Raw genomic sequence first — 19,690 nt, 5'->3', positions numbered from 1 at the left:
CAAAAACCAATAATTCGACAAAATCAAAATACTAGATCATGAACATTAAAATGAAATACTGTTTGCTCGCCTATATTTGTCAGACTTCCGTTTCTATCGGCCCACCACCGCGTAGCGATGGAATCCTGTACGAAACGAACCAATGCTTCTCTTCCCAGCAGGAATTTACCTGCTGACTCGGTTTTTCTTTTGTCCTTAGTGCGACCGGTGCGGACTGCGGGATGTCATTCTCTTCATAAGTGAAAGCTGTTAAACAAAACCCGGAATGTGCAACATCTTTTGGGAACGAGGGGTTCAAGTACCATGCGAGGGGAAATACCCTCGCCAACGAGCGAGATAACTTGTTTTAACCCCTTTCACCTCACGGTGGTTCGAGAAGCTTTTAACGAGAAACCGCTTTTCACCACTTGAATCCGCCAACGGATGTGGAGGGGAAGGGAAAGTCGGGTTTGCCTCGTTCGACGAATTCGAATCATCATCTTGATTTGGATCACACCCTTTATTATTTAAGGAAGGCATTGATTACGAGCGATCCTGTCGCCGCGAGGTAGCGGTGACGGTCGATAATGTTTCCCGACCAGTTAATAAATCGTGCGCAAGTTGCAATTGGTCAACTGGCGAACGAAAAGACTCATCAGTCCCTTCAAAACAAGCTGGTGATAGCTCGTCTAAGGATCTCATCCTTGGAGGATGTAGTGCATCCTCCGGTTTGTGAGAGCCAGACTCTGTCCTGAGACTATCATGCTTTAGCTCAGAACCATCAGGCTTTGGTAGACGCCTTAAAATGTTCCGGGGTGATCCGGACACGGAAGAAGCCTCGTAATGATGGAACGGGCGGAGGCGCCTGACATATAACGTAGGATGCGTACGCATCTTACGAGGCTAATCGATCGTTTACGCATTGCCCTGGCGATGTATACACGAAACGAGTCGATATATTTGGGCAGTAATTTAATCCTGCCCACATTTGTCACTACATGTTTTGGTAGATTAACCGTCGACAGTAGGACTAGATCACTAACATTAAATGAAATAATGTTTGCTCTTCCATATTTGTCAGACTTCCGTTTCTGTCGGTTCACCACCGCGTCAGCGATGGAATCCTGTACGAAACGAACCAATGCTTCTCTTCCCAGCAAGAATTCACCTGCTGACTCGGGTTTTCTTTTGTCTTCAGTGCGACCGGTGCGCACTGCGGAGATGTCGTTCTTTCATAAGTGAGAGCATTTTGTTCTCACTAATAATATCGTTCTCGATGCTGAGTCTTTTAGCATCGTTATCAAAGTCAGTAATAGCATTATTGCCGTTACTGAGCTTGTTCAATTCAATGTTGAATAAACAACAATTGTATCATACGCATTGACTGTTGTGTCAATGCGTGATGAGCAAGACCTAGAAAGTTTGTTGCTCGAGCGAGTTCCCCCCCACCCCTGAACAAGAGTCACTCTCAAATTGGCTGGGTATACGTGGATGGCGTAAGCCATTCACGTAGAACGGTGTATGCTTTGTCGAAGCATGCACTGAATTATTGATGGCGAATTCCACTATCGGCAAGAACTCGCTACAACTCGTAAAAAGGTGGAACTTAGAAAGGCTTGTATCTCTTACAGATCAATGCGCAAACCTTAGGAAGGCACTTATCGCTTTAAGATCAAAAAGGGAACTGCACTTTATTTTATTTTTTAAATCTAAGAACCTTACCCTAGCGAATTCAAAATAGATTTTGGCCGCCAGATTTAAATTTGGCGGCGACCACATTTGTTACCCATTAGAAATGGGATTTAAGCAACTAACTATTTTTAAAATAGATAAAGGGTATTTTATCTATAAAGTAAATGTGCCACAACAACGGTTCTCAACCGATGTGTGCCCTATTTCACCCTCCCCCATCAGACTGTTGACACCGAGTGACAACATTCGCTTCATTTCCTCTTCGAGGTTGGAACCTAAACAGCTAACCGTTTGAATATGTGTTTTTCATTCTTTTGTCTAATGACAATCAAGCGTGAGTCACAGACTCTGAGCCTCTTCCTCGACGATGAGGGAATGGTGGACTTTGAAAGTGACTCTCAATCAGAGGAGGAGGAAAAAGATCGGCGTTCGCTCACGCCTTCTCCTCCGGATGACCGTCGGCGAGCCCCGAATTCGTTCCCAGAACATGGTGCCGCTGATGTCTTAACTGCATTGAGCAGGACACGAAATCCTGAGTCCAACATCATTACGAATCCGCTCGATGAAGAGCAAGAGCAGATAATCCTCATAGAGGAAAGAGCTCGTCGTTCAGCTGCCGAGATAGCGAAAGCTAAAGCTCATAGTGAATATAGATTCACTCCGTTAGTGCGGACAAGCGTCTCAAAGAGGTAGTGGGTCATAGCTTGGCCATCTGGATCTCTGGTGACCCGGCGAGGACGCCGGAGGAGATCGCTGCCCGCGACGCTCTTCATGAGCAATACCTTACGCCAAAGGTAATGACGCGAAGCCAGTATCTGACGCGTTTACGTGATCAAGCCCGTGGGGCTTCGGTGACCTCTATGAGGGAAGTTCCGATCGCTTTGTTTCCTAACGAAACAAGGAGTGAAAACGAAGTCTCATTTGAGAACTGGGTTCACCGGGCCCCCAAACTCCGTAATACCTGGAATGTCAGAGAGTCTGCGGATAGAGGTGATGTTCGTTTGGAACGGAAGCTTCGCTTCGACTTCGCTATGCTTAAGGCCAAAGGTCAGTTACGTTCGGCATTTACGCCACAGAACGTAGAAAGGCCTAGCTGATATTTCAGTGCTTCGGTGACCGTACAACCAAGGATCGAAGCCGCACTGAGGCTTTAGATCCACCTAATCCCACGTTTAGTGGTTGGAAGCGTCGTCTGACGCGAGTTGACCCTGAGCTTGGCGCTCAAAACGTCAACGGCGTACGGGCAACCTTGCCGAAGAGGTACCTCGAACTTCCAAGAGTTTTCAGAAGAAAGTACCCTAGCCACTTCACCAGAGACTGGTATTGACCCTCACGACGACGTCGCTTTAAAAGTTTCTCCATATGAAACTGAAGGTTCCCCCGCGCATCAAGCAGTGTGGGAGGGGGCCGAAATTTCGGCGGAAGCATTTGATGCTCTACGACACGAGGTGCAACTTCTTCATGAGGTCCTTGCTCGGGTTGAGAGCTCTTTTGAGGCGGTTTGGGACCGTCTTTCGACGCTGGAGTGTCAGCAGCCTCGTTTAGAGTGCCAGTTGGATATCCTGGTGAGGGTGCAACAATCTGCGGCACGATTGCCTGTCTCGGCGCAAGCGCCTTCAAGTCCACGTGGGAAGGGTTCCGATATGGCTTAAGCAAGCCAACGTAAAATGCTGGGTATGTACGCAGCTTGCTGGGAAGGTTTAGCATATAAGCTAGGCCCTTCTTGGCCACGACCGTAAATCGTCCAATAAAGCGCGGGCGCAATTTGGTCTTGAAGACCGCGGAAACCGAGTTGGTAGGTAGGTTTGTAGCAATTAGTAAACTCGGTCTCCGACCATATAGAATATAATACAGCTTCTGCCTTTGGCATCCGCTTGCTTCTTTTTGTTTGTCTTGGCTATCAGCCATCGTATCCCTTACATGTCTTAAGACACTAAATCGCGCCGCGAGAAACTCGCTTACTTGTTTCCGAACGGTAACAAGGCAGATATCAGCAAGCCTATCGGCCAATTCTCCCCCACCAACCCTAAACCACGTAGTGGTATCGTTAATGGAACGCGCGGGTGGGTAAGACCGTTTTTATAGAACGAAGTATAGCCTGTAGAGACATGAACAGTGTTATTTAACGCAAACTCCACTACTAAGAGCATTGAGCTCCAGCGCTTTGGTGTCTGAGCACACACGCTGCGTAAAACGTCTTAAATGACGCGATTGAAACGTTCAGCTTGACAATCGGTCTGCGGACGGTCCGCAGTGGTCATATCCAATCTGGTGCCAAGCACTCGGAAAATTGATTTCAAGAATTTACCCGCGAAACGGGGATCCCGATTAGAGACAATTGCCACTGGCAAACCATGTTGTCGAAACACGCGATCGATAAACAGCTTAGCTGTACCCTCTCCATCAATGGAATCCGGCACGGCCGCTAAGTGAGCCATTTTGCTCAAACGGTCAACAGAGACCAGTATACCGGAGTTATCGGCTGAATCTTTCATTAGACCGAAAACAAAATTCATACTAATGGACTCCCAGCAACCTATGGGGACGGGAAGACTCGCCAGTGGCGCAGCAGCATGTGTTGAGGGTTTAACCCGTTGGCACGTTTCGCATATACGAACATATGTGCTAATCCATTTATAAAGTTTAGACCACCAATAACTCTGGCTTATAGAGCCGTAAGTCTTTTCTCTACCGAGATGACCACCAAGGACAGTATCGTGTGCCTCATAGAGGATTCGGTATTTCAAATCCTCATCATGAGGAACAACGACACGCGGAGGGTCCGCACTGTCTGTACAATAAAGCAACAGGTTGTTATCGATAGAAAATCGATGTAACCTTGCACGCAAAACGTGCCAATAATTTAATACCTGAATTCGAGTTCATTAAAGCTCGTAGCAGAGCTACACACTGTTTATCCTTGGCGTAAGCCGAACGGATAATTCTGGAATAGGTGACGAGATAGACGTTAAATGAGAAAGCTCATAATCCGGCCAAAGCATTTTGCTTGCCGGTTTTATACTTCACCTCGTAGTCGTATTCCGCAAAAAAACGATAGCCATCTGGCCATTCTCTGTGAGAGATGGGGCGACTTAGTCGCCGTGCGTAATGACGCGTGATCTGTATAAATCACAAACGGCTTAGAGCTGAGCAGATGAACTTTGAATTTGACGAGAGCATACTTCATAGCAAGTAACTCTTTGTCATGAACTGGTTAGTTCTTTCCGCAGCTTTAAGCTGTCTAGACTCGAACGCAATAACACGATCGTGCCCATCAACATCTGTTTGTAACAGAGCTCTGTGACGCAATCTGATGCGTCACAGACGACACTGAAAGGCCAATTTGGGTTTAGCAGTGCCAGAACCGGGGCATGGATAAGACTATCATTAACTGCTCGAAAAGCATTTATTTGGTGCTAGTCCAGCACCATTCTTTGTCCTTTTTAAGGAGATAAGATAATGGCCTAGCCGTACCAGCGTGATTTTGGCTATATTTGTGTAAATAGTTGGCGAGACCCAACCACTTACGCATATCCTTTTGGTTTTCAGGAACCGGCCAATCTACTATGGTTTTTACCTTAGCGGGATCCGCTCTAAAGCCTCCCTTTTCAATGAAGCATCCTAAAAAAGTAATTTCGTCTGCGCCAAAAATGCATTTAGATGCATTGGCATACAATTTGTTTGTGCGCATTCACTCGAGCACTGCTCGCAAATGGTCTAAATGATTTTCCACATCCGACCGACCTTGCTTCGCACGACTATGGACAAAAATGTTTATGGACAAATATGTCATCGAAATAAGTCTGTGCATAACCTCGACGAGGACGAACCCCAGTTGCGTCACTAGACGATTCAATGTTGCCGGGGCGTTGGAAAGCCCTTGTGGCATAACCAGCCACCCCCATAACATGCCGCTTGGGGTGCTAACCGCTGTAAGCGGGATATCACTAGCTCGCATGAGCAATTAATAATAACCATCGACTAAGTCCAATGCACTGTACATTGTTCATCCCACCATATTATTCTGAAGAACATATTTTCTAGGAATGGGAGTTTTGTGCTGGTATAGTGGCAGCATTAAGCTTATTATAAGCATGTACAATGCGCCGTTTACCATTTGACTTTTTGACACAAAATGTTGGTGTCAAATGAGGAGATTTGCTCTCTCATACCATTCCAGCCTCGTGCTTAGCACGGAAGAAATCGTCAATGACGTCACACTGCTCTTTTGGCAAAGGTCATTGTCTTGTGACATAGTATTTAGTTCCCGGAACTAAGTCAATCTCATGACGAACACCTCTTTCCGGAGGTAAAACAGATGGTGGGTTATTACATACCACAGCTTGGAATTCCTTAATTAAGGAATAAAAAGGATCCGTAGGATCTTTAAGGATCGATGACCCATTTCGCGCACTAAGTTCAGCTTTTGTGTCATCCACGACAGATTCGTCAAGAATGAAGATAAGCTTAACTTAATCATAGGTCGAATGACCACCATTTCAGATAAGTCACCAGCTTTTAAGGCTCGACCGCACTCATCAATAGACATTTCGTCTAGCTCTAAAAGAGCATGTAACGAGGGGATTGCCGCAAGCTAACCCCCCCCTGAAGTTACCGGTTACGCCATTTACAAGCGTATGTACTTGCTCACTCGTATCACTTTGTGAGGGTATACACGCTTCGTGTCCATCCTGTCTTGGGGTGGCGACAATACGCCTCTTAGAGGCCGGGACATTCACGTCCCTGAGTTTTCCAGCCTGTATTGGTTTTATATAAGACATGGTGTCTAATTTGACATCCGACAAGGAGTAAGGTAACTCAACTTCCTTATCCAGCGAACGTTTACGTGTCGCTTCACGTGCATTAGGAGGGTTTGACCCAAAATGCTCTGCCGAACCGCCAATAGTGTCACTATTGACACTCAGTATGGTGCCACCTCGGCCGACCACACTCGGTGGACTTAGACGTGCCACTCCACCTATCTCAGGGATATTGCACCCTTGAGGTTCTGGCGAACCGCCAACATTGTCTCAGTATGATGCCACCTCGGCCATCCATACTCGGTGGGCTTAGACGTGCCACTCCACGTATCTCAGGGATATTGCACCCTTAAGGATTCGGCCTTAGGCCAACAATGCTTTCAGCATTTAGTGAATCGTTATCATAACGAGTGTCACTCAACGAAGTACGTGCCGTTCAACTTATTTCTGCTGGATCGGGCTCAGAATTAATGTTTTTAACATTAGAGTTTATTATTTCAGACATGGCAATGTCTAAAACACTGACAGACTAAACACTATCCAGCGTCAACACAAGCTTATAAAAAGATCCGCGCCAATAGCGCTTTTGTTGCCTAGCAAAGGTGGGTTCATCACTCTCCAAAACTTTGCTAGGAACATTGCGCGTGGCGCCTAAGGTCTTAGACCTCCAATCGATCCATGGCTCATGGTGTTCTAACCAGGCCATACCAAGGATGAGATCATATCTCGAATCCAAATCATGGACGAGCGCTCCATACTGTCAAAGTCCAGAAACTTTATACCTAAGTTCAATGGAACTTTGGGAACAGTGACACGAGTCTCAGTCGCTAAGCGAACAGTGATTGTATCACCTTCATGCGCTTTAAGCGCCTCAACGTATTGTTAGTTTCCTACATGGGAACGACGCCGAGCATAATTGCAAGACGCTCCTGAGTCAATTAAAATTGACCATGGCTAATCAAAGCCCTTCACAGTCGCTTGCGCGACTTACAAGCCAGGCTTGTACTTACGCCCCGCACCGAGCTAGTTGGGGCTAGGTCCTGTTTACTCTCACCTCCTAGAGGTTCACAAGAGCCTATGTCTTTCCCAGTAGGGCGCCCCGCACCTACTGGGTATCGACGTTTTCCCGCACCGTACCAGATTTCTGTCATAGGTCGGGGTTGATGCTCTTTCGAGCTTTACGCATATTCTGTAGGAGACAGGCCGGACGTATATGTTTCGTGCTTCCGCACATATAACATCTACCGATGTTCTTATGTTGTTTCACAGCTTAAAAAGCATCCTCTCCTTCCTTAACAAGGCTTAGATCCATGTATTTCGGTCTATTAGACGGTACCCATGATCTTGAAGAGCTAGTTTCGGTAAACAGGCGTACTAACACGAGCAGATTTAAAGTCGAACTCAGCGCGTAGTGCTATGACATCTGCCTCTTCGAAGGTGGCAGGATGAGATCGGGATATTTCCTTCCGGGCAACGCCCTCATTGAGACCTCTCATAACGATTGCCAATTGCTTCTCGCACCGGGTCTTGATGCATCGATGCAATGAGAGTTCTCAACTCCTGGACAAAGTCCCCTAGGGTTCTTTTACCCTGTCGAGTCGCTAGGAGCCGTGCTTGCATGCGAAAAGCCTGATCAGGCGGTGCAAACATGCTCGTCATTTGGTGTTTCAGCGAATCCCATGAGGGAAAAGCGTCGTTTATGGACGTGCTGCACAATAGTGCCCACTCCATGGCTCTACATCCAAGTTTGGAAATGGCCATAGCCACCTTTTGCCGTTCTGTTTAGAACAAGGCGGAATCAGTGGACATTTCCATCTGCTCAATTCAAAAAGGAAGATTTTCTCCCTCTTTTCCCTCAAATGTTTTCACAATTACAGTAAGAGGGCGAGCCCTCGGCTCTGAGTCAGGTACAGAGATGTACCGGGTTGGCATAGATGCCGCTAAATGGTCCTGTACCTGACCGATCAGGGAGGCTTCGTACCGCATGAAGGCTTCAAGCTTTGCATGAAGGACCTCTGGTCCATGGGAGATTAATAAATTCCACGTGCTCAAGCCCGAATAAGGTTTTGGGCTTGTCATAAGCGGCGCGTTGCGCTTCTGACAAATCAGGAACCTCTTCCGTTTTCGTGAGAAATTGTTTTGTAAAGACTCAGGCGTAGATTGACTACGAGTGCTACCAGGTCTAGCGGAGCTGCCTCGCTCCTAAAGTCAAAGGAATACTTTCAGACTCAGAGAGTCACTTAGTTCTATTGAACTAATGCATAAAGTAAATGTACCACAACAACGGTTCTCCAACCGATGTGTGCCCCATTACATCGTACGACTCCCTGCGTTGTTAAATTCATTAGTTCTTCACAACTAAGAGACTCCTTCAGTCTAAAAGTCTTCCTCTGACTAAAGGAGCGAGGTAGCTCCGCTACACCACCAACCGATTTTGTTGTCTTGCTCTTCAATAGTACTAAATTTGGTAATATTGGAAATATGAGTTGAAAATATTAGATGACAATAAATCAGTACTTCCTACTATTGTCTCTTATAGGAAATACTAATTCTTTTTATTTCTTATGGGTATTATATATATTTTATTTCTCATACTGGTATTAATATTTACGTAACAGGCCGATTAAATAAACATCTCGTATTCAAATTGAACTTGCTGCTTTCTTAAATCACTTCTGGAATTCATGAGAGTATTTGTGCAAACTGATCAACCCGCTCCATTTAAATAGCAGTCATCAATAATTTTATAAATCATTTTGTTTGTAAAATCATTTTTCTATTTAGTGTCATCTCTGGTGAACATTCACTTTAGTTACTTTTGTGCATTGTCGGATACCAAACTTCGCTCTATTTTAGTGTTGTAGAAATTATTCCTCTGTCGCGGGTGAAGAATTAACAAAGCCGTGATTATATGACTCTCACATGGCTCTCGGCCGGTAACTGAAGTTTTAAATACTCAATCAAGCCAAAATCGACCGAGGCCGAGTTGAGTAAGGCTCCTCTAATCCGACTACCAAGAACCAGCTGCTAGGGAACATTTTTGTCAAACCTGAAGATGTCTAAGTGACTGTTTTTTATTCATAAAACGCGCCGTTGCATCCAGCAAGATCCAGCTTCCGAACTTTAGCGTCATGCAATCGTTAAAGTTCATTTTAACGACTTATCAACGGACTCGACAGAAGCTCGCTAACTGGATACAGTATGAATGGGATGAATCGGATACAGTTGTCTAATCGTCCATGCACTATACCATTTTGAATGTATCGCTTGGCCGCATCTGTCTATGACGAAGTCATGAGGTGCAAATCTCAGCTTTGGCACGGAGACATGTTTAAAATCGAATGCATCGTGGCGTTCGTACATCTTTGCAAAAAATACAACTGAGCCACTGTAGCTGACAAATACAAGCTACGGAACCGACTAGATACACGTGTGAATTGATATTATTGATTCTGCGCAGCATCAGCATGCACCTATTACTCGTTACGAGGGACAAATACTTGCTCACTAAGCAGTAGGCTTGTCAAACAGCCAGCGCATTTTTTCAGGCTGCAAATAATTTTTTTTTGATAACGTTACAAGACATGATCTTTTTAATGGCATACTCGTTCTATTCCCTTAGAGTTGCGCTTTGGGGAAGCACTTTGTAAAAATCGTGCATCGTTGATATGCAGATCGAGAAGAATTGCGTGTAAATCGTATCATCAATCTCTCGTTCGTAAATATTAGGTTAAAGATCGAAGGACCGCCCCTCTAAGAGAGCTAGACGTCGACATTCAAGGAAAATTAGGTCGATATGAAACTCAGAGTAACCAAACGGGGTAAATTGTTTTTAAGTAGGGTTTGAATGAGGCTGAACTCACGTGTCTGCTAGGCAGTACAATATATATACAAGGCTTCCCTCAGTCTATAACTATAATGTGTCTATCGCGTTTACCGATACCGAAACCAATACCATGTGCTTACAGATACAGTAACACGGGCTGGTCAACTTGTAGACGATACTGTTCCTGGGGTTGGGCCCGAGGACCCGGTGATGATGAACTGGGGATGCATTCGTCCACAAATAGGCACTGTAGGACGTCTAGAATCTCGTGGTCGGATACGTTGGCAGCATTCGGAACACATGCATGATGCTCGGAGTAGCCATTGGAGCTTACGGACCATAAAGTGTAATCAGACACGGAGAGGGGGCTCGGCCGGGCATGCAGACCTTGCGCATAAGAAGGCGCGGCAGCACGAGCGGCGGCCACAGCGCCAGGCGGGTGTTGCGTGCGCAAGTGGCGCGTGAGATTGCCCGCGGTACTGAACGTTTTTCCGCATCCTTCAACGACACAAATATGGGCCACACTCCCAAGGTGGTTTTGAAGATGTCGAGCCAGTTTTTCAGATTTGGTAAAAATTCGTGTACATCCGTCCACGGGACATTCGAGTTTCTTAAGCAAATGAAGACGGCGGTGACGGGCGAGATTCCCCGACGTGCTAAAGCGCTTGGCACACGACCGAATGGCACATTGGTACGGTTTCTCGCCCGTGTGCGTCTTCATGTGCTCTCGCAACGTAAATTTTCGCTGAAAGCGACCGTGGCATGAAGGCACGGGGCATTGGAATGGACGTTCCCGCTCTGGAATGGGCGCCTTAATTGCGGCGGTATCGGATGTCTTGAGTAGGTCCATAGTGCTAGTAATCGAAGGATTTGGCTGCTATATTGCAAGCTGTCACGGACGGTAAAGTCGCTGTGAGGTTTAAGGCGAGTTTAAAAATGAGTTCATCTGGGGCGTCCTTTTGTCTCTGTATCCGCCAGAAGGTGTGTGACCCTGCCCTCCCCCCCTGCCTTTTTCGGCCCGTCCATTGACTGCACCGTTGCTGTTGGTCCGCTGTGACTTGCAGGGTCTGTACAGCTGGTTGATCAGTCCATGCGCCACGCCACAGCTTGAATGGTCTCAGTCATGCTATTAGCGCCTCGGGTGCAAAGAAGGTGAGCTCGTGGCGTTGTCACGCAATTTACGCAAGCGACAATAAAAAGGGGCACACTGTTATGAGTCGTAGAAAATGTGCGACGTTCTTGAAATCCACAATAATCAAGGAATTGTGGACATTGGCTTGACCTTGATCTTTGCTCGATTCGCAAAAGCCATGTGGGACTTGCATAAACATGAGAGTGTGGAATTGAAGAGGGTTGGACACCTCGAAATACTTAAATAATTGACTCGGCATGCATTTACTTTTCCGCGCAAGCTTTTTAGGTATTCAACAATAAGATACCATCTGCTGAATTAAAGCATCACCATCGGGAAAACGAGAAGACATCCAATTCGCCAATGAGGATTATATATTCAATGCTTTGATGTCAGCGGTTTGAATGGAATTCTGATGAGAACATTTCAAGCAATAGGTAGCGTAGTAATAGATGGACAAATTGCTATTACGAGTTACAAGCGCTTTCCGTTTGGTGAAGCTCCTCTGACTTCACGGTTACTGCATCGACACTTACGCTTGACAAGAACTGTTTGATGTGCTAAGAATTACTTTCACCTGTACAACTGACTTGTTCAAAATCGGAATATTTGAATCATCTATTCGGTAGGTGGCTACACGCCAACAGATGACTCGTCCTAGCGTCGCGACGAAATTCACGCGTCTATCCAAGCTTAAGCGGACCCCAATGCACGTACCCCTGGGAAAAACGTCGCCGCACGTTTTTACATGTACGGTACATACTGTGTCCGTAAGCCGCATTATAATGCCTCTTACCTGGGCACCTCTATGCATAATAGCGCCACAGTTTTTTGGAATTGCTTATACAAGAGTCAACATCGCAAAAACTTTTTGTTCAGCAGCCTTTTAAAATTGAAACAGCGACCAAGTCGGCGAACAGAAGCTCGACTACGATGGAAACTAGAGTATTTGTTCACGTACTCTATCCAGTTTCATATGGTTGCGAATTTCCCGCAAAAGAAAAAGGTTACGCCGCCGTTCCGTCAATGGCCCTTCTTCACCTCTGCGTAATCTTGGCTGTCGCATAAATAGAATATGGTTTTGGGATAATATAATGCTTTAAGAAACGAAGGCGGAGAGCTACAATGTCAAGAATATCACAATAGCACCCCATTGTCATCTCTATAAAGTGTGCTTTCTGTATAAACCCACTGAAATGGCGTACTTTTATAAACTGGCTTCGCTCATTATCGAATGCGCGATACAGTAGTTTATTGTCAAAGACCAGCAAGGGAACTTCAAATAATGAGCTTACCATAAGTACTCCGTTGATGGCAAGCTTGGATCACACGTGGTCTCTATATATATTTTTAAATAGTTACAACTATTCGGATTCAAAAACAAGAAACGTTGCCCAGCGATCTCTGCGTTTCCGGTGCCAAAAGTTGATTAAACAACGCTTTGTGCGGATACTTATAAGATACGATAAAAGAGTACCCCTCTAATTGAAGATATTCGGAGGTAAAGCAAACACCCGCGCTATAATACTGGCTTAACCGAAGACGTTGTCACAGAGAACATGCTAAAAGCGCATCCTTGCTCTTCTTTTTCTTTCACATAGAGCTTTCAAAGCTCTGAATACCCGTACGGTGGTACAATTCTGCAAACCAACGCAAGTCGCAACTACGACACTTTTGATTATTTACCTTCTCTTGCTTATGTCACGAATATGCACTTCGAACGAGCTGTACCGACGAAACAGTAGATTCAAACGGGTAAACCCAAACTTGAACTAGTGCATTGCTCGATGATTTTCTACTCCCACATAAAAACGCTTCTTTCCAACTTGCAGGTCATGCTGGATCTTCGAGCACAAGTACCTAAATATTACTTAAACGAGCTTTACTACCGTAATATTCGTACCTTCCAACTGTGCCATGAGAAATTTCGATTTATTTAGATTACGTCCGCCTATCGCCAAATTGCGAGAAGTTCTTAAGCCGAATACCTACCCTCTCCGGGAACAAATAATATTTTTAGTACAAGGCCCGAATGCGTAGATTTGCTACAATCACACGAGGGCTGCGCACACGACAGCCTTCAACATGCAGCAGGCACTCGTGCTCTGCTAAACAATTCGTACACAAGCTCATAAAATCTGAATACTCGCACAAAAGTACGAGTACGCTGCTTTAACTGCAGAGAAAAGTAGTCACTAGTAGGCGGTGATACTGAGAATCAACAAAAGCCAAGCACTAGCAAAGAAAAGTAGCTTTTTAAAAATTATCGTTTTCCGAGAAGCCAATTTAATTGATAGGTTACGACTAGTGGTTCCGTAAAAAAACGCCTACTATGAAGCTGTATACACTACAAAGCCTAAAATTCGTACGTCGCCGAGAGGTACGGCGCCTGGGTATGATGATACGGGGCCCGGTGTTCACGTGGGTGCTCCAGCTTCGGAAGTCTGTCCCTAAAGATGGCAACATTGTGGTGGCCATTTGCTTGTGCCGCTGCAGCAGCTTGCGCATTCTCTACAAACAGACAGTCAAAGAGGTCCTGCACGTCTGATTCTAGAATGCGCTGCTGGGGAGGATGATGCTGTTCCACGGGTGGATGCGATGGCCACAATAGGCCTCGCATGGGTAGCGATCCCGTCGGGGGTGGCGCACGACCTGGGAACTCGAATTTCGGACGAGGTAAGGTCGAAACTAAAGTGGAGACTTCGTCTTGACGAGTCGAAGGGCCTGCGCGGTGTTGCGTACGGCGGTGGCGCGTTAAATTCCCTGCGGTACTAAAGGTTTTTCCGCACCCATCAAAATCACACGTGTGGGGGGTACGCGCGAGGTGTACCTTCAAATGGGGTACAAGTTTTTCGCGACTCGTGAACACACGGGTACAATGGGCGGCAGGGCAGCTGATCTTGCGCATGGCGTGAAGCTTACGATGGCGTGCCAAATTGCCTGACGTGCTAAATCGCTTGCCACACTCCGCGACGGGACATTGATGCGGTTGCTCTCCCGTATGCGTCTTGAGGTGCTCATGGAGGGTAAATTTACGATGAAAACGTCCTCCGCAACTGGGCACGGGACACGAAAATGGTCGGTCCTCGGACGGCGCCGCACGGCGAGACGTGCCCATTCGACGCGAAACAACACTTGCATTTGAATTGATGTCGGCACCAGGAGCAAGATTGGCAATGGCACCAGTCGGGAGATTGGCATGCGAGGTGGCATCGTGGTGGTGAGGTTGGAGAGACGTGCTACGTTGGAGGTAAAAGGGAGGTTCCCGCGCGTGGTCGCCAAGCATGGCTTGCATTGGCAACGAGTACGTTGTGCGAGAAGGAAGGCTTTAGACGAATCAAACACGTCCCACCGTTCTTGCTGATTTCACAGTGGCTCGGTGGTTCGACACAAGCTGATGCGATCAAATATACAATCGAGGCTGTGCTTGTCCAGTTTGGTGTCTCGCCTTTGCGGCATCAACGGACTCGTCCAGACCATTTCTGGTACAGTGAGTAGGGTTCGAGGGATAGGATGCACCACGTGGTTTTGTGATTATGGCTTTGCTGGCTGTTTGTCATGACGCGGCATGGTCTATGCGCACATTTTAGTTGATGCGAAATTCATATCTTGTCAAATATGATTGAATGGACTTTGTAAACCTCTTTCTTTGCATGTATGCGACGCGTGGCATGTTAATGTTCGAAAATACCAGCTGGAATGGCAATAGATAGCGGTCCGGCTCCTTTGATCTTGGGAGATGGGCGTGCTGCAAGAAGAACGTGTCATCTTGCCATCGGACAGCACGGTTTGTATATATAGAAGGTCGTCCTTTTCTCTCTTAATTGCCAATATGGCAGGCTGTACGACCACATGCCACGAGTGCTCTATTTGTACGCTTTGATAAATTGATTAAAATCTCCTAGAAGCGTTATTCACCATCGTGGCGGCGAGCAATTCCATTGTGCTCATTATATCACTCTTGACGACATGATCATTCGCCTGTAGTCATTGTGGTGCCAAGACGCTGTGCTATGGACCAAGCACGGCGCTTTGCTAAATCAATTTGTAGTCGTTATAGCAAAAACATTCAGCGCTGTACCACACGGAAAGTGACTAATGAGCAGAGAGTTTAACATTGATGGGCAGGTATTTCAAAGAGCATCCTTTGTGCGGCAGTTTGAAATATCCTGTTAATTACACGCCGCCTACAAAGGCCAGTGTTTATTAGGGATTGTCTTACGTAGTAGAAACGTAGGAGATACTGCAATTGGTGAAGAAATGTATTTCAGCTCTGTCTTTTATCCCTTGCATTAATTACACATGATCTCATTAATGAAAGTCTCCGCAAAAAAATGGCTCGCAACGAATGATATTGTCCGTGTATTTATCAGGTGCGGTAGCAGGGTTTTCAACAAAGAGAAAATCCAACAAGTCTTGCACGTCTTTATCGGAAATGCGAGGTGGTTCGAGTCCCGCGGTCACCGCATCAAACGCAGGAGCGGCGGACCATATGGGACCTTTAACTAACATCGCTCCTGATACGGCGGGGTAGTGCATTATTCGGCTTGGTAGTCCGAACTTGAACAATTGTTGATGCGGAGGAGGTTCCTTGGAAAAGAACAAGGTTTGCGACCTCCGCGAATCTTTCGCCATCCGGTCGACATGTCGCGTTCGCCGATGTCGCGTTAAATTTCCAGAGGTGCTGAAAGTTTTCCCACAACCTCGAATGTCACACGTCTGTGGCGTGTTCGCAACATGAACCTTGAGGTGTCGAAAGAGCTTTTGGCGGCTTGTAAATTGCCGTGAACAGTGCGGCATTGGACAGCAGAGCTTATCTACCGCATGGAGCTTATAATGTCGCCCGAGGTTACCCGAAGTACTAAAGCGTTTGCCGCAGCCTGCTACAGGGCATTCGTGTGGCTTCTCGCCAGTGTGAGTCTTCATGTGCTCGTGTAAAGTAAATTTGCGATGAAAGCGACCAGTGCATGTCGGTATTGGACATGCAAACGGTCGATCCTGTGACGACGCAGCCCGACGCGAGAGTGGCTGCCGCTCAATTAGCACCCGATTATGCTTCGTAGGCGTCGCTTGCATTATTGAAACTGGATGGCAAATTTGATTATATTTTAATTGCACGAGTGTAGTGTCTAAGAGATCCAAACGCACACTGCAAATGATTATCATCCCGGCATCAGGTCGGGATGGGAACGCAACTTTTACGAGACACGTTGCGCATATAAATGTATATCACATAATGACGTGTCGGCGTATCTATTGAAACTGCACTACGACTAACACGAAGCAATCACCGCATACTTGTGACTTCTGACGCCCAATTAACTAGCTTAAAGGCCATGAACAAATCGAGCTTGTTTGATTTTCGATCCAGTGCCTATAGAGCTGGAACATTGACGAGGGACATTCAGACCTAGGATCTCTGATTTAGAATGGTAGTAGTGTACCTTTAATGCTTCAATAACCACACGTCGCCGTTTGAGACAAAAATAATCACAACCCGTCAAAATGAGGAGAAAAGAGACGAATATGGGGCGGCGGCTCCGCCCGCCACCGAGACACGTCGCATCAAAGCGAGTTTGAATTTTATGGGACTCTTAAATTTACCGAGTTTTCGACCGGCATGAAGCGTCGCAACGACAAAACTCTTTCAAATTTACACAAGATTTGCCCGTACTTCACATTATTTTAAATTATTCCTAATCGAGGAGAGATTGGCAAACAGGGTAATGCTAAATAATCATTTAACGTCTTTGTATTGTTGAGCGTACTTTTAGACCGCTTGACAAGTCATGGCAGAGAAACTTGTGGTGGCAACTTATGAAGGCCCACATTTATGTTCTATCGAAAGAGATTGTGGTAGCAGGGGACGCAGACCATATGAAGACCAGCATACGACTGAAGAGTCAACGTGACTCACGAGACGGGCAAAGAGCCGCTCGTTGCTTACAGGGTTGCTTAAGTCACCGTATAGGTGTATGCACATTAACGCCGACAGAATACTGGTGTGGACACAAAATAGAATTGTCAACTACGGATGGGTCATCGAATTGGACCAAGCGACGATTTGGACTAGACAATGTCATACCATGGACTGACACACCTTCTCCATTCGCTGCACAAATTTAGAAGGCCGCAAGTATGGCGTTAATACGACGTAAGCTCTGTTACCTTTGGAAGAGTTGGCCTTTCCGTGTTCGGAAATCAGAAGAGATATATTACATTCGCGACAATGGAGCAAAATGTAATCAGAAAACGGCTTGAGCGGCGCCACCTACAAACCACTCTCAGATTTAAATCCCACAATGAAACGCCATCCGCTTCTTGAAACGTGATGGAAACAGAACACTTAAAAGAAAAAGACAAAAGAAGCACAAAGAATAACAGCTTTATTGATAATATTGTAAATATCACCACCACACATGGAATTATTATAGTTATACGTGATGGTTCTGTTCATTGGTCGATGTAACGGGGTGTCCGTGACAAAGGAGTATAAAATTAGGAAATTGACCTTTTTTCCTCAACTTCACACCCTTTTTATTTTAAAATTTGCAGTGCGAGGGAGTGGGGTACGTGATAGGGGTACAATATTGGCATGAACGGTGTTATTAAAAATGTTAGATAAAACTATTTAGATAATAAGTTTAGGAAAATGTTATAATCAAACCCTTTTTCCTTAAATTCACACCTTTTTAATTAAATTTGCAGTGCGACGGAGGTGGGTCACGTCAAAGGAGTGTAAAAAACTACGCGACCAAACATAGCAAGCAGGAGGTTAAGTGCAAGCTTTGAACAGGAGGAAAGTGATGAAATGTGCCGGAGCCAACTTGTATGAGCACATAAGATTACAAGTTTTAATCTGCAAAATCCATGGAATATAGTATTTGTAACGGGGTGTATCGTTACATGAAATTAACACATAAAGGTTTTAATTAATATATTACCTAAACAGTAGAGAATATTTAGAGAATATTACTAACATGGTAATATTCTAAAAGCTTATCCATTGGTAGATAGAGACCATTATCTACTTTGTCCGCGGTCTAGTCAGCGCTGGACGCGCGCAAAGAGAAAGACAGGTAAGACTTAATTACATGTTCTGTATTAGTTTCTAATTAAGTTAGTATTTAGTAGATAGACAAGAAGAACTTAATTATATTAATACATTTTTCATTTAAACCTCTTAAAAGCAAGTGCTTTTTAAAGAGAAGACTTCCTCTGCACGTACTAGTGTACGTGAAGTGACGTAAGGCACCACTCGCACTGAGGCAGTGCGAAGTGGACTTGAACTGAAGCTGTAGGCAGGCACGTCGTAATGCGGCCCGCTCTACTTATACACACACCCTAGCACAGCGATGAAGCGGTTTAACCTGCTTCTCTTGCGTGTAGTGAGGTAGTTGTGGTGTTCGCGTAAACTACCTCACCGAACACACTAAGTACTCTTGTAACGGGGCACTGCGACTTGTACTGTTTCAGTACAAGTCCACTTCACACTGCTTCAGATGTGAGTGGTGCCTCTCGTTAGGTGACGTACACTGTACGTATAGAGGAAGACTTCTCTTAAGGCAAGTTAGCTTAAGAGTGTAAAATGAAAACTGTATTAATATAGTTAAGTGTCTTGTTAATCTATCTTTGTAAATGTTGTCTTAACTATAAACTAATACTAAACATGTAAATGAATTCTTATCTATCTTATCTCGTAACTCTCTTTGATTACTTCTACAGCTGATTAGTCTGCGGAATAAATAGACATAATGGTCTATACCTATTTATGGATAAGAATTCAGGAAATTACTATTTAAAGTAATTTCCTCCAAATATTATCTACCTTTTGGATAATATTAATTAACAATCTTTTATTGTTAATTTCATGTAACGATACACCCCGTTACATCACCCCTCCCTTAAACGACAATCACTCTGAATGTCATTAGGTGGAGTGGTCGCTAAATGACCACTTAATTTTTAAAATGATTTTGATTGGTCAGATCCATCATTTTAAATTCCATCGCATGAAGGAACAATTCATGCGGGGTGAGGATAGTGTTGAACCTTCGGCTGCGGTTCGTGCAGCCGCGGGTGACGCATTGTTATCTCTTGCGGTAGACGTTCCGTCTACCGTAGTGTCTTCCACTCGCACAACACTTGGTGTTGCGAGTGCACGTGGTGATTCACCACGTGAGTACGACCCCTCTTTAGAGGTCGATTATGAGTGCGAGTCGGACGAAATGGCCGACTCGGGGAGGATGGAACAGTCGCCTGATACCCGTCAGGCGGCTGATTATGAGCCTTCGAATGAGA

At 45.5% G+C, this 19,690-nt stretch overlaps 2 protein-coding genes across 2 annotated transcripts; both read right to left on the bottom strand.

Annotated features, from left to right (window-relative positions):
- Window positions 1-10,393: 10,393 nt before the first annotated feature.
- Window positions 10,394-11,107, bottom strand: CCR75_003202 (uncharacterized protein; the record flags this gene model as incomplete). The annotated part of the gene is made up of 1 exon (XM_067961299.1): window positions 10,394-11,107. The coding sequence occupies one exon, from the start codon at window positions 11,105-11,107 to the stop codon at window positions 10,394-10,396; it is 714 nt and encodes a 237-aa protein (XP_067818858.1).
- A 360-nt stretch (window positions 11,108-11,467) lies between these two features.
- Window positions 11,468-16,465, bottom strand: CCR75_003203 (uncharacterized protein; the record flags this gene model as incomplete). Its single annotated transcript, XM_067961300.1, has 3 exons — window positions 11,468-11,495; window positions 13,759-14,677; window positions 15,736-16,465. 3 exons carry the CDS (start codon window positions 16,463-16,465, stop codon window positions 11,468-11,470), a joined length of 1,677 nt encoding a protein of 558 aa, XP_067818859.1.
- Between the last annotated feature and the right edge of the window lie 3,225 nt (window positions 16,466-19,690).

Source organism: Bremia lactucae, linkage group LG6 (assembly GCF_004359215.1).
Source record: "Bremia lactucae strain SF5 linkage group LG6, whole genome shotgun sequence".
Taxonomy (NCBI): domain Eukaryota; phylum Oomycota; class Peronosporomycetes; order Peronosporales; family Peronosporaceae; genus Bremia; species Bremia lactucae.
Note: the sequence above shows the minus strand (reverse complement) of the source record. Positions and strands in the feature narration are given on the sequence as shown.